This window comes from Scyliorhinus torazame, chromosome 4, assembly GCF_047496885.1.
Source record: "Scyliorhinus torazame isolate Kashiwa2021f chromosome 4, sScyTor2.1, whole genome shotgun sequence".
NCBI lineage: Eukaryota > Metazoa > Chordata > Chondrichthyes > Carcharhiniformes > Scyliorhinidae > Scyliorhinus > Scyliorhinus torazame.
Genome location: NC_092710.1, coordinates 106,710,726 through 106,726,505, shown reverse-complemented (window position 1 = coordinate 106,726,505; position 15,780 = coordinate 106,710,726). Strand labels below are relative to the sequence as shown.

General features: G+C 50.0%; 1 protein-coding gene and 1 long non-coding RNA gene across 21 annotated transcripts in view; one reads left to right on the top strand and one right to left on the bottom strand.

Moving 5' to 3' along the window:
- The window catches only part of dst (dystonin), a 779,292-nt gene that overhangs the window by 273,325 nt on the left and 490,187 nt on the right, over positions 1–15,780 (bottom strand). For all 20 annotated transcript variants that reach the window (XM_072498412.1, XM_072498427.1, XM_072498428.1 and 17 more), the window contains one exon: positions 15,153–15,698. In XM_072498412.1, the coding sequence (XP_072354513.1) occupies positions 15,153–15,698 (546 nt within the window). The remainder of the gene's footprint in view (positions 1–15,152; positions 15,699–15,780) is intronic.
- Positions 440–15,725, top strand: LOC140410378 (uncharacterized). Its single transcript, XR_011940636.1, has 2 exons — positions 440–873; positions 13,047–15,725. It is a non-coding gene; the product is annotated as an uncharacterized lncRNA (long non-coding RNA).

Here is a 15,780-nt window from a genome sequence, read left to right as displayed (position 1 = left end):
TTAAATCCAAGGAAGAAGATTGGCAAAAAAAAAAACAGATCTGAGGATTGGGAGCAATTTAGAATTCAGCAAAGGAGGACCAAGGGATTGATTAAGAAGGGAAAAATAGAGTGTGAGAGTAAGCTTACAGGGAGCATAAAAGCGGACTGTAAATCTTTGTACAGGTATGTGAGGAAAAAAAGATGTAGGTTGTAAGAATCTCGGGCAACCCCTGGTCCCCTTGAACTGCGAAACCGGACTTTAACCTCAGAAACTGTAAAATGGACACCTTTCTTGGCCAAATTTTTCCCAGCAAGCTTGGCTTGCAGGGCTGTCTGTGAGTGTGAAAGGAATGTTTGCAGCAACCCCCCCTAGACTTACAACTCATCAGTAGACAGACAGCACTAATTGGATCTGCAAAGGACACAATGGAAATACTAATAGCCCTGAAAATCCCCCAGCCAAGAAACAATGTGTTGGTAAGAACTCCTTACATACGATAATGACCTTGTCTCCATCGGAGCTGAAAAACCCATCAGCATAATCAGGTCATAATGGCAGCAATCTCGAGCAAATGGCAGACTCGAAAATCCCATCTTCTTAACGAGGTGTGGAAGACTGCGATCTCCCAGGACAATGGAGTGGGCAGGGAGCAGTTTACCCTGGAGGGAAACTGCCCGGAGACTGGAGCTGGCTACCTGGACCTATCAGGAGAAGGGGCGGGACCTGCGGGAACTTTGAAATGCTAACTGACATGCTCACACAAAAGAAGCTGGATTGGAGCGAAAAAACTTGGATTTTGGACTATAAAAAGGGTGGTCAAACGGCCATTCTCTCTCTTAGGATCTTCTGCTCGTGCTGAACTCTCTGCCCCTACAATATCAGCCTTGGATTGTAAGTATCCCGCAGCAGCTTGCTAAGCTCCCGGGACTAGTATAGTGGTTGAGGCTTTGGGGAAAAGGGCTGCATGCTCCTATTTTGTCCTTTTAAAAGATTGCTAAAATTGTGTATGTAAGTTTTATGTTGTGCTGCGATAGTATTCCTTCCATAGTAATAGTCATTAAAGTATAAGATAATTGTGTGTTTTCTGTATTTGGTGGTGGTTGATCTTGGCAATTAATAAATATATGTGTTTGGATTTTGGAATTGGAGTCTGTCTCAATTCCTTCAATCCCTCACCAACGGGCTCTAGCCAAGTCACTCTATTAAAATACTCCTTACCAGAAATCCGGTGTCGAGAACTGAGGGACATCCCTGGGCGATTCGAACCCGCTCACTCAGGAAAGGCTGCCAGGTACAGGTGGGCAGAGGTTTTCCTTTCCTCTCTCTCTTGGGGGCGCTGCTCAGGTGAAGCAGGCGCAGGTGGTAGCGAATCCACCGGTGAGAGAGAGGATCACCCGGGCAGTGGTGGGGCTTGGGCGACAGGGTGCCAAGCCTGGTAGAAGCCCACGGGGGTGGAGGTAAAAGGGGATCCCGCTACAAGGTCCCTTACAGTCAGCAACAGAAGAACGTATAATGGGCAACAAAGAAATGGCTGACCAACTAAATACATACTTTGGGTCTCACTTCACAAAGTAGAACACAAATAACATACCAGAAAATTTGGGGAACACAGGGTTTAGAGAGAGGGATGAACTGAAGGAGATCAGTATTAGTAGAGAAATGGTGTTGGGGAAACTGACAGGATTGAAAGCCGATAAATCCCCAGGGCCTGATAATCTACATCCCAGGGTACTTAAGGAAGCGGTCCAAGAAATAGTGGATGCATTGGTGGTCATCTTCCAAGATGCAATCGACCGTGGAACAATTCCTCCAGATTGGTGGGTAGCTAATGTAACTCCACTATTTAAAAAGGAGGGTAGAGAGAAAACAGGGAATTCTAGACCAGCAAGCCTGATGTTGCTGGGGAAAATTCTAGATGCCATTAGCAGAGATTTTATTTTATTTTTAAAAATATTTTTTATTAAGGTTTTTTAACAACACAATTTTTCCCCTTACAAACAGTAACCCCCCCGCCCCCCGTAACAAAATAACGTAAAATCTCCCTGAGCAAGATATATACATGGCAAGATGGTATATTTACATAGCTTTATACACTGGCTCTTGGCCGCACGTACCGTTTCCCCCCACCCTCCATGCTATCTCCCGCTCGTCCATCCCCTCAAACAATCTCTCGTTCCCCTCCCACCCCCCCAGGGTTGCTGCTGCTGATGATCGACCTTCTTCTAACGCTCCGCGAGATATTCTAGGAACGGTTGCCACCGCCTGTAAAACCCCTGTGCAGACCCTCTCAAAGCGAACTTAATTCTCTCCAATTTTATGAACCCCGCCATGTCGTTAATCCAGGCCTCCAGGCTAGGGGGTTTCGCCTCCTTCCACAATAGCAAGACCCTTCGCCGGGCTACTAGGGACTCAAAGGCCAGAATTCCGGCCTCTTTCGCCTCCTGCACTCCCGGCTCATCCACTACTCCGAATATTGCTAGCCCCCAGCTTGGCTTGACCCGGACTTTCACCACCTGGGATATTACTCCCGCCACACCTCTCCAGAACCCCTCTAATGCCGGGCATAACCAAAATATATGGACATGGTTCGCCGGGCTCCATGAACATCTTTCACATCTATCCTCTACCCCAAAGAACCTACTCAGCCTCGCCCTCGTCAAATGCGCTCTGTGAACCACCTTAAATTGTATCAGACTGAGCCTGGCACACGAGGAGGAGGTATTAACCCTACCCAGGGCATCCGCCCATGGCCCTTCCTCAATCTCCTCCCCCAGCTCCTCCTCCCATTTATCTTTCAATTCTTCTACTAGCGCTTCCCCCTCTTCTTTCATCTCTTGGTATATTTCCGACACCTTGCCCTCCCCGAACCATGCCCCCGCGATCACCCTATCTTGAACTTCTTGTGCCGGGAGCAACGGAAATTCCCTCACCTGTCGCCTCACAAAAGCCCTCACCTGCATATATCTAAATGCATTTCCCGGGGGTAACTCAAATTTCTCCTCCAGTGCCCCTAGGCTCGCAAATGTCCCGTCAATGAACAGGTCCCCCATTCTTCTTATCCCCGCCCGATGCCAGCCTTGGAATCCCCCGTCCATCGTCCCCAGGACAAACCGGTGGTTACCCCTGATCGGGGACTACACCGATGCTCCCATTGCACCCCTGTGTCTTCTCCACTGGCCCCAGATCCTTAGTGTTGCCGCCACCACCGGGCTTGTGGTGTACTTTGTCGGCGAGATCGGCAGCGGTGCCGTTACCAACGCCCCCAGGCTCGTTCCTTTACAGGACGCCATCTCCATCTCCAACCTCTTCCATGCCGCCCCCTCTCCCTCCATGACCCACTTGCGGATCATCACCACGTTTGCTGCCCAGTAGTAACTCTCTAGGTTTGGCAAAGCCAACCCTCCTCGGTCCCTGTTGTGTTCCAAGAACCCTCTCCTAACCCTCGGGGTCTTATTTGCCCACACATACCCCATAATACTCCTACCTACTCTTTTGAAAAAGCCCTTGGTGATCACGATGGGGAGGCACTGAAACACGAACAAAAACCTCGGAAGGACTACCATTTTGACCGACTGCACCCTACCCACCAACGAGTGCGGGTGCATGTCCCATCTTTTAAAATCCTCCTCCATTGTTTTTAGGAAAAAACATACAAAGTAGCAAAGATCAGTGGGAGACTAGAGGACTGGGAAATCTTTAGGGGGCAACAGAAAGCTACTAAAAAAGCTATAAAGAAGAGTAAGATAGATTATGAGAGTAAACTTGCTCAAAATATAAAAACAGATAGTAAAAGTTTCTACAAATACATAAAACAAAAAAGAGTGGCTAAGGTAAATATTGGTCCTTTAGAGGATGAGAAGGGAGATTTAATAATGGAAGATGAGGAAATGGCTGAGGAACTGAACAGGTTTTTTGGGTCGGTCTTCACAGTGGAAGACACAAATAACATGCCAGTGACTGATGGAAATGAGGCTATGACAGGTGAGGACCTTGAGAGGATTGATATCACCAAGGAGGTAGTGATGGGCAAGCTAATGGGGCTAAAGGTAGACAAGTCTCCTGGCCCTGATGGAATGCATCCCAGAGTGCTAAAAGAGATGGCTAGGGAAATTGCAAATGCACTAGTGATAATTTACCAAAATTCACTAGACTCTGGGGTGGTCCCGGCGGATTGGAAATTAGCAAACGTGACACCACTGTTTAAAAAAGGAGGTAGGCAGAAAGTGGGTAATTATAGGCCAGTGAGCTTAACTTCGCTAGTAGGGAAGATGCTGGAATCTATCATCAAGGAAGAAATAGCGAGGCATCTGGATGGAAATTGTCCCATTGGACAGACGCAGCATGGGTTCATAAAGGGCAGGTCGTGCCTAACTAATTTAGTGGAATTTTTTGAGGACATTAACAGTGCGGTAGATAACGGGGAGCCAATGGATGTGGTATATCTGGATTTCCAGAAAGCCTTTGACAAGGTGCCACACAAAAGGTTGTTGCATAAGATAAAGATGCATGGCATTAAGGGGAAAGTAGGAGCATGGATAGAGGATTGGTTAATTAATAGAAAGCAAAGAGTGGGGATTAATGGGTGTTTCTCTGGTTGGCAATCAGTAGCTAGTGGTGTCCCTCAGGGATCAGTGTTGGGCCCACAACTGTTCACAATTTACATAGATGATTTGGAGTTGGGGACCAAGGGCAATGTGTCCAAGTTTGCAGACGACACTAAGATAAGTGGTAAAGCAAAAAGTGCAGAGGATACTGGAAGTCTGCAGAGGGATTTGGACAGGCTAAGTGAATGGGCTAGGGTCTGGCAGATGGAATACAATGTTGACAAATGTGAGGTTATCCATTTTGGTAAGAATAACGGCAAAAGGGATTATTATTTAAATGATAAAATATTAAAACATGCTGCTGTGCAGAGAGACCTGGGTGTGCTCGTGCATGAGTCGCAGAAAGTTGGTTTTCAGGTGCAACAGGTGATTAAGAAGGCAAATGGAATTTTGTCCTTCATTGCCAGAGGGATGGAGTTTAAGACTAGGGAGGTTATGCTGCAATTGTATAAGGTGTTAGTGAGGCCACACCTGGAGTATTGTGTTCAGTTTTGGTCTCCTTACTTGAGAAAGGACGTACTGGCACTGGAGGGTGTGCAGAGGAGATTCACTAGGTTAATCCCAGAGCTGAAGGGGTTGGATTACGAGGAGAGGTTGAGTAGACTGGGACTGTACTCGTTGGAATTTAGAAGGATGAGGGGGGATCTTATAGAAACATATAAGATTATGAAGGGAATCGATAGGATAGATGCGGGCAGGTTGTTTCCACTGGCGGGTGAAAGCAGAACTAGGGGGCATAGCCTCAAAATAAGGGGAAGTAGATTTAGGACTGAGTTTAGGAGGAACTTCTTCACCCAAAGGGTTGTGAATCTATGGAATTCCTTGCCCAGTGAAGCAGTTGAGGCTCCTTCATTAAATGTTTTTAAGATAAAGATAGATAGTTTTTTGAAGAATAAAGGGATTAAGGGTTATGGTGTTCGGGCCGGAAAGTGGAGCTGAGTCCACAAAAGATCAGCCATGATCTCATTGAATGGCGGAGCAGGCTCGAGGGGCCAGATGGCCTACTCCTGCTCCTAGTTCTTATGTTCTTATGTTCTTATTTGCTCCACCACCCTCGTCAAATTCAGTTTATGTAGGGCCCCCCAACTTCTGGCTATCTGGATCCCCAGATACCGAAAACTCCTCTCCGCCCTCCTCAGCGGTAGGTCCCCTATCCCTCTTTCTTGGTCCCCTGCCTGTAATACAAAAAGCTCACTCTTCTCTACATTAAGCTTGTAGCCCGAGAACTCTCCAAACTCCTTCAGAGTCTGCATGACCTCCACCATCCCCTCCATTGGGTCCGCCACATATAGCAGCAGGTCATCCGCATCTAGCGATACCCGATGCTCCTCCCCCTCACGGACTATCCCCCTCCATTTCTGAGACTCCCTAAGTGATATGGCCAAGGGTTCGATCGCCAATGCAAACAACAGGGGGGACAGGGGGCACCCCTGTCTCGTCCCTCGGTACAGCCGAAAGTACTCCGACCTCCGCCGGTTCGTCACTACGCTCGCCACCGGGGCGCTGTAAAGGAGCTTAACCCATCTAATAAACCCTCCCCCGAACCCAAACCTGCGCAATACCTCCCAGAGGTACTCCCACTCTACTCGCTCAAAGGCTTTTTCCGCGTCCTTAGCTGCCACTATCTCCGCCTCTCCCTCCTCCGATGTCATGGTTATCATGTTTAAGAGCCGCCGCACATTGGTATTTAACTGCCTGCCCTTTATGAATCCCGTTTGGTCCTCGTGAATCACCCCCGGGACACAGTCCTCAATCCTAGTGGGCAGTACCTTCGCCAATAGCTTAGCATCCACATTGAGGAGCGAAATCGGCCTGTATGATCCACATTGCAGTGGATCCTTGTCTCGCTTTAGAATCAAGGAGATTGTCGCCTCCGACATTGTCTGGGGCAGGGTTCCCTCCTCTCTTGCCTCGTTGAAGGTCCTCACTAGTAGCGGGGCCAGTAGGTCCACATATTTTCTATAGAATTCCACCGGGAACCCGTCCGGCCCCGGGGCCTTCCCCGCCTGCATGCTCCCCAAACCCTTACTCAACTCCTCCAACCCAATTGGTGCCCCCAAACCAACCGCCTCCTGCTCCTTCAACCATCGGGAACCCCAGCTGGTCCAGGAATCGCCTCATCCCCCCTTCCCCCCCTGGGGGCTGGGATCTGTACAGCTCTTCATAGAAGTCCTTGAATACCTTATTTATTTTCGTTGCACTTCTGAACCGTGGCTCCCCTTCCATCTTTGATTCCCCCTATTTTCCTCGCTGCCGCCCTCTTATGGAGCTGGTGCGCCAGCATCCGACTAGCCTTTTCCCCGTACTCATAAGTCGCCCCTTGCGCCTTCCTCCACTGTGCCTCCGCCTTGCCCGTGGTCAGCAGGTCAAACTCCGTCTGGAGCCGTCGCCTTTCCCCAAGTAATCTTTCCTCCGGGGCCTCTGCGTATCTCCGATCCACTCTCAAAATCTCCCCCACTAACCTCTCCCTTTCCATTCCCTCTATCTTCTCCCTATGAGCCCTGATGGAGATCAGCTCTCCCCTGATCACCGCCTTCAACGCCTCCCATACCACCCCCACTCGCACCTCCCCGTTGTCGTTGGCCTCCAAGTACCTTTCAATACACCCCCTCACCTTCCCACACACCACCTCATCTGCCAGCAGTCCCACGTCCAGCCGCCACAGCGGGCGTTGGTCCCTCTCCTCTCCCAGCTCCAGTTCCACCCAGTGCGGGGCATGGTCCGAAACGGCTATGGCCGAATACTCCATCCCCTCCACTCTCGGGATGAGCGCCCTGCCCAGAACAAAGAAATCTATCCGGGAGTAAGCCTTATGCACGTGGGAGAAAAAATAAAATTCCCTGGCCTGCGGTCTTGCAAACCTCGATGGGTCCACTCCCCCCATCTGATCCATAAACCCCCTAAGTACCTTGGCCGCCGCCGGCCTCCTTCCCGTCCTTGATCTGGAGCGGTCCAGTGCTGGGTCCAGCACCGTATTGAAGTCCCCTCCCATTATCAGTCCTCCTACCTCCAGGTCCGGAATGCGCCCCAACATGCGCTTCATGAATCCAGCATCATCCCAGTTCGGGGCGTATACATTTACCAACACCACCCATGTCCCTTGCAACCTACCGCTCACCATCACATATCTCCCTCCATTATCCGCTACGATAGTCTTGGCCTCAAATGACACATGCTTTCCCACCAGAATTGCCACCCCTCTATTTTTTGCGCCAATCCCGAGTGAAATACCTGTCCTACCCATCCCTTTCTTAACCTGACCTGGTCCGCCACCTTCAGGTGTGTCTCTTGGAGCATAGCCACGTCTGCCTTCAGTCCCTTCAAGTGCGCGAACACTCGAGCCCTCTTCACCGGCCCATTCAGGCCCCTCACGTTCCACGTTATCAGCCGGGTTGGAGGGACTCTCTCATCTCCCCCCCCCGGCCGACTAGCCACCTCCTTTTCTGGGCCAGTCCCTTGTCCGCCTCTCCCTCACTCTCCAGTCCCCCAGCCGGGGGAACCCCCGTCCCAGCCACCTCTTCTGTGACCCGTTCTCTTTCGGCCAGTGCAGCAGCAACCATTCCTCTCTCCCCCCCCCCCACCCCCCCAGATCCCCGTCTAGCTTTTTTGCTCCCCATATCCCTCCCGTAAGTCAGCTGACACCTGCTGACCCCGGCTTCCCCCGCCACCCCTTTAACCCCCCCGTGTGGGAATCTCCCAATCAATGTACATTCCTTTTTTCCCCTTCCCGCCTTTTTTGCCGCGCGCGGGAAAGACAACCCTGCGCTTTCCAAAGCCTGCCCCGCCCTCCATGGCGCAGCTCCTGTCGTGGCCTTGTCCCTCTCCCCCAGCCCATATAGCATTTCCTGCACGTGGTTGACCCCCTATGTACAACAACCATCATACTTCAACCCTCAAACACCCCCACTCCCACACAAACCCTCAATTAGAGTCCAATTTTTCAGCTAGTATAAAGGTCCACGCCTCTTCGGGCGTTTCGAAGTAGTGGTGTTGGCCGTTATATGTGACCCACAGTCGCGCTGGCTGCAACATTCCAAATCTCACTCCTTTCCGATGCAGCACCGCTTTGGCCCGGTTGAAACCCGCTCTCCACTTAGCAACCTCCGCGCTCCAGTCCGGGTATATTCTGATCTCCGCATTGTCCCACTTGCTGCTCCGTTCCTTCTTGGCCCATTTCATGGCCCTCTCTCTGTCCGTAAACCGGTGAAATATCACCACCATCGCCCTTGGCGGCTCTTTTGCCTTGGGCTTCCTCGCTAGCACTCGGTGCGCCCCATCCAGCTGCAGCAATCCCGGGGGGGCCTCCGCACCCATCAGCGTCCCGATCATTGTGCCCGCATATGCCGCGGCATCGGCCCCCTCCACTCCTTCTGGGAGACCCAGGATCCTCAAGTTGTTTCTCCTTGATCTGTTCTCCAGGTCTTCGAGTCTTCCCGCCCACGTCTTGTGTAGCGCCTCGTGCCGCTCCACTCTCTCCGCCAGGCCCACGAGCTCGTCGTCTTTCTCACTCACTTTTTCCTGGATCTCCTGGATCTTCACCTCTTGGGCTTTCTGGGTTGCTCCAAGTCTTTCAACCATTGCCAGTATAGGCACCACCATCTCCTTACGCAGTTCCTCAAAGCAGCACTTGATGAACTCTTTCATCTATGATAATCTCCTCTCTGTCCGTGGGCGCCGCCATTTTGTTTTTTTCTTCTTTCTTCTCCCGCTGCTCCAGGGCCGCTTTTTTCACCGTTTCGTTGCGGGTCCGATCCATGCAGGTCTGTAGGGGACTTTCTCCTTCCTTCCCCACGGGTTTTTTTTTTAAAAAAGTGCTGTTGAGGCTCCGTTAGCGGGCCCAAAAGTCCGTTTTCGCGGGAGCTGCCGAATCGCGCGGCTTAGCTGCGCATCGCCACAACCCGGAAGTCCAGCAGAGATTTTATAGTAGAGCACTTGGAAAACAATGGCAGGATTGGACAGGGTGTCGGGATTTATGAAGGGAAAATCATGCTTGACGAATCTACTGGAATTCTTCGAGGGTGTACATAGTAGAGCTGATGAGTGGGAGCCAGTGGATATGGTTTATTTGGACTTTCAGAAGGCATTCAAGAAAGTTCAAGATATGAGATTAGCGTGTAAAATTAAAGTGCATGGGGTTGCATGGGGTAGTAGATTGAGAGGGATGGAAAACTGGTTGGCAGTCAGAAAACAAAGAGTAGGAATAAACGGATATTTTCCAAATGAGAGGCAGTAACTAGTGAGGCACTGCAGGGATTGGTGCTGGGATCTATATTATTGATTTAGATGAGGGAACTAAATATAATGGCTGGATTCTCCGACTCCCCGCTGGGTCGGAGAATCCGGGGGAGGGGGGGGGGGGGGGGGCGTGAATCCCGCCCCGCCGCTCCGATGCCGGCTGCTGTATTCTCCGGCGATGGTTTTCGGGCGAGGGCGGTGATCACGCCACGCCAGTCGGGGGGCGTTGGCAGCAGCCCCCCTGGCAATTCTCCGGGCCCCGCTTGGCCGATCGGCCGTCGGTTTCTGGCCAGTCCTACCAGCGAGAATTGGACATGGTCCCACATGGCGGGACCTGGCTGGTAGGCCGGCTAGTGCAGTCCTCGTAGGGGCAGGGGGGGGACCTCCACGGTGGCCTGGCCCGCGATCGGGGGACTCCTTCCTTCCCCGCCGGCCCCTGTAGGGCTCCGCCATGGCCGGCGCGGAGAAGACACCCCCCTGCTCATGCACTAGAATACGTCGGCCAGTCTGCGCATGCGCTAACTCGCGCTGGCCCTTTGGTGCCAGCTGGCGCGGCGCCAACCCCTCTGACGCCGGCCTAGCCCCCGGAAGTGCGGAGGATTCCGCAACTTCCGGTCGGCCCGACACCAGAGTGGTTCGCGCCGTTTTTTACGCCGGCGTCAGGCCATTGTGGGGATTTTGGAGAATCCCGCCCAATATCTTCACATTTGCAGGTGTCACAAAGCTGGGTGAGCTGTGAGGAGGATGCAGAGATCCTTCAGTGTGATTTGGACAAGTTGTGTGAGTGGGAAAATGAATGATGGATGCAGTACAAATTGGATAAATGTCCCGATTCCATGCGGGGAAATGGATTCTCCGCCCTGACGCCGGCCGTGATTTCGGCGTCGGGGTGCGGAGAATCCAGCCCCTGATCTCAGTGGCGGAGAACAGAGAATCCCCACCCTCACATTTACAAAGTATTTATAGCACAGAAACGGGTCATCTGGTGCAAAAGGCCTTTGCCCGTGTTTAAACTCCACACAAACTGATTTATCAGCTAGTCAACCCTAAAAAGTCCTCCTTACTAACATCTGGGGGCATGTGCAGAAATCGGGAGGGTTGTCCGAGAGACAAGTCAAGCAACAGCATGAACTAGTCATACTCGTGGAATCATACCTTACAGATAATGTCCCAGGCTCCACCATCACTATTCCCGTGTATGTCATGTTCCACAAGCAGTACAGACCCTCCAGGGGTGTTGGCACAAGGGTGTTGGTATACAAGTGGGAGGGAGTTGCCCTGATTGTCCTCAACTTTGACCCTAGGCCCCATGAAGTCTCATGTCATCAGTTCAAACATGTACATGGACATTTCCTATCATTTATCACCTGCTGCCCCCACCAAGCTGATTAATCAGTGCTCCTCCATGAGGATAGCAAGGGCAAGGAAAAGGTACTCTGGGTGGGGGACTTTAATGTCAATCGTCTAGCGCCAGAGAGAGAAATCATGGGCCCCAGTGCATCTGCTGTTACTGGGCCTCTGATGTCTCCCTTAACTCTTTTAACCAGGCTCCTTAATCATGCATGTTATCTTTTCCCCCTTTCAAGATTGACCAATCAATTTTCTTTAAATTTAGTACTTTGTGCTCAGTCATAGCCTTCATGTATTTCAAAAGTTCACAAGTTTTATTCATCCATTTCTGATGATATACTGTTATGGCTCATTTTATGACAAGAAGTGAATGTAAGGGTCTTTTTACTATATATTAAAGAAACTATATTCTATGAATTTTCAGTCCAATTAAGGGGACAAATTGAAACAAAATTTAGATTTTAAGCACCAGATCAATGTTACTCGCTGATTGATGTCATGATTTGCCAACTGTGAATATTTCTGGGAAGCATTATCAGCAGGATTCTCCGCTTTACGCTGAAATGACCCGACGCCGGCGTGAAAACCGGCGCGAAACACTCCGGCGTCAACGGACCCCAAAGTGAGGAATTCTCCACTTACCTCACCTGTCTTGGGGTCTAGGTGGACGCGGGAGGGGTTGGCGCCGCTCCAGCCGGTGCCGAAGGGACTGCGCGAGTTTGCGCATGCGCCGAAGGGCCGACGTGATCTCGCGCATGCGCCAAACCGCCAATGTGTTTTGGCGCATGGACGGGGAAGTCTCTTCTCTGCGCCAGCCATGCTTCGGAGCCCTACAGGCGCCGCCGCGGAGAACGAGTGCCCCCCCACCCCGGGGTTGGATCCTCCGAGGACCGCCCAGCCGACTTACCTGCCAGGTCCCGCCGTGTGGGGCCATGCGTAACCCACACCGGCGAGACTGGCCAAAAAATGGACAGCCAATCGGCCCATCGGGGCCTGGAGAATTGCCGGGGGGGGGGGCACTGCCAACGGCCCCCGGCCAGCGTGGCGTGAACCCCGCCCCCGCCCAAATAAAGGCGCCAGAGAATACAGCAGCCGGCGTCAGGGCGGCAGGGTGGGATTCGCGCCACACCCCGGGGATTCTCCGACCCGGCCGGTGGTTGGAGAATCCCACCCTATATGTGTTCCTTTTGCCAATATGGCCTCCAGCAGATTTTGCAGCAATTGTGCGCCAATGTGTTGCAAACTCCATTTTGGAGCTTTAAGGGGTCCTGTAGCAGCCAAATATCCGATCTCACTCCCGGTACCAAGTGCAAACTAGGTGTCAGAGTTCCCTACACAACAACATTATCAGGCGCGATTCTCCCGAAAGATTTCAAAGTGTTGTAGCGAGTGTTTCTGTTTGCCTGTGTGCGAAGATGGCTACTCACCTCCTCCCCACAGAAGCCCTTCCACCGGTCCACGTTTTTCTAAAGGAGTACTAATCAGCGCCAGTGTGACCACTTGTTGAGGAGGCCGATGAATGATGGGAGGCTGTTGGATATGGGATATAATTTTTGGCCTCTCCTGCTATTCTGGAATTCCCTCTGTAAGTTTCTCAGTGTCTCCTTCACCTCCTTCCTAAAGGCCCTCCTTAAAACAGGTCTCGATGTCACGCCTTATGATCACCTCTATTAACATACTGCAATTTGGCTTTGATCAGTTGTTTTTTATTTTTACTTCTCGGGCACTTTTGGAGATATTTCTGTTATTATATCAAGACAAGTCATTGTGGTTTTCTTTAATTGGATATGTTGTTCAATTGAAATTAGTGGCATTTTAATTTTATTTATCAGGGTAAAACTGTACATTCTTCAATTTATTTCCCGTATACTCCAGCGACTGGTCTTACATGCACCTGAAGTCCCACACATGCCATCCTTCCTGCCCGACTCACTGGATGATTGGGAACAGAAACTTTGGATTGAATTTTTTTCCCCCCAGGTCAGGGGGTACGAAGTCCGCTTGCAGCACAGCTAACTTGGCACCAGGAGCAGTTGTCAAACACAGAAACCCCTGCATCCACATGGCTGCGATCAGCGTGAGTGGGGCACTGGATCCATTAAACTGCAAAGGGAGTTTCAGACCAGCTCGACACACATTGTTCACTTACTGATGCCTTGACTGCAGTCTCCTCTCAATAGAGAACTAATAATAGAGAAAATCAGATTCCATTTCACCATTAATCTTTGATGTAAAACCTGTTATTGCACACAAGCAACCAATGTGGATGACACATGTAAGGCAATGCCATCTAGTGGCCTGAGATATCCTGCGATACTGCTCTTTAGGTTGTAAGTAAAAGTAAACTAGTGTTTAATAAAAATAATAATAATCTTTATTATCATCACAAGTAGACTTACATTAACACTGCAATGAAGCTATTGCGAAAAGCCCCTAGTCGCCACACTCCGCCGCCTGTTTGGGTACACTGAGGGAAAATTCAGAATGTCCAATTCACCGAACAAGTATGTCTTTCGGGACTTGTGAGAGGAAATCGGAATACCCGGAGGAAACCCATGTAGGCACGGGGAGAACATGCAGATCCTGCACGGACAGTGGCCCAAGTGGGAATCGAACCCGGGATCCTGACGCTGTGAAGCAACATTGTTAACCACGTAGTTCCTTTCACCTACAACCGGTGAAGTACTTCTGAAGCGTAACCAATGTCGTAATGTTGGGAAACACGGCATTCAATTTGCTCACAGCAAGCTCCCACACAAACAAACTGAAGACCAGCATGAAACCGTGTACAGATCGGCAGATGAAGGGCGGGATTTACCGGCTGTTCACGCTTGTGGAAAATTCTGGTCCCAGGCCAGCGCACGGGTTTCCCCGCTCCAAAGGATGCTGTCAACGGGAAATCCCGCCCAAAGTCTTTTCAGTTTAACCTCTATCTGAAGAAAGGCACCTCCAACAGTCCAACACTGCAGTGTCAGCCTGGATTATGCGGTCTCTGAAGGGGGGGTGTTGAGCTAATAACCTCTGTTTCAACAGTTGAGAGTGCTATCCACTGAGCCAAGACTGACATCTAAAGGTGGACAATAGTTAACTATCATTATTCAAGTCCGTCCTGACTTGCTAAACTATCTCGGAAAATAGATTTCTGTCAAACTTCTGTTACTGAAAGCTTCTTCAAACAAAATACAGAATTTTGATTTTGCTTCATGTTAAATACTGACTTCAAACGAGATGGTTAATTAAGATTTAGTAAATTGGTTACAGTCTGAAAATGAGGCACAGATGTTCAGTTAAACTCAATGTATGAACACAATCCTAGTCTGACTGGACAATTAGGAATTTACCTCCAATATTCAGTGCAATGCACACGAGTGTAGTGTGAGGTTTGTGCGTTAAGAATGAATCTACTTTTCAGCCTCTGTGTAATGACTCATTAGCTTGACAAACCCAATCTTAAAACAGTTTAACTCCCACTTGCACAAGTGAGCAGCAGCCTCAGCTGCATCTGCTGTGCCGGGATGTTACACTTGATATAACTCTCAAAATTGAGATGATCTGAAGGCTGCTAAATGTTAACGTCACCGACACAGCATGAATCTCCCTCACCAATGAAAGTGAAGCTAGCAATGTCCAAAAAATAGAATGAGACGGACCCAGCCTCCATGATCTCATTCATCCTTCACCAGTACAGTATTTTCCATCAATAGTAATAGTCAAGGCGAGACGGCTAATAGAAATAAATGAATGTTATATGTATGTGTCCTGAAAACATTCAGATTCTTTACCCCACATTTCACCCAAGGCTGGATAAACACTGTATAAAACTAGTGTTACACAAGGTGAATTGGGCTATTTGCCAACTGATGGCTTCTCCATATCCCACGCAAACGATCATCATCCAGTGGCTTTGTCACATATATTTTTACCAGAGGAAAACGTTCAAAGAGTATTAGAAGAACATGGCTCAGTGAGAGGTTGCCTTACCTTAGAGTGCAGCAATTTATAGCAGTCACTGGCCACCTCCAGTTGCCTCTGCACCAGGGCACAGGTTGCAGATGTATCAATGCAAGGTTTTGCATCTTTGCCCAGGTCCAATTTACCACAGGGTTTTGCAGCGTCCAGGACTCTTTGCCCCGAGATGGTGATGTACCTCAAGTCGCCTTTGTGGGAGATGACATCTTCCGAAAAGCTTTTCTGCCTTTGCAACTTGCCAACGAAGATCTCGACATCCGTGGCACCGGATTGGAGATCGCCCAGCTGCTGTTCGGACTCGTGCAACCAGTTGTCAAATTCACTGTAATCGGTAGAAAACTTCTGCAGCTCATCCTGCACGGTGTGTACCAGTTTCAGCCTGCTTTCCGACTGGGCCAACGCGGTCTCGTACTGAACCTTCAACTCATTCAGGTCCTGCTCCAATTTCTCTCGTTCCTCTGCAGAAATACTGGAGCCTTGCTTCTTCAAGAAGTCCTGCACTGATTGTGTAGATATAATGTAGGACTGCTGCTGTGACATAACTTGTTGGTGATGAAGCTATTTTAATAAAAACACATAGGAATAGTCACTGAGTGACTACACAGGTTTTTTTTTTTTTAAACATGGCAAAAAAAATCTA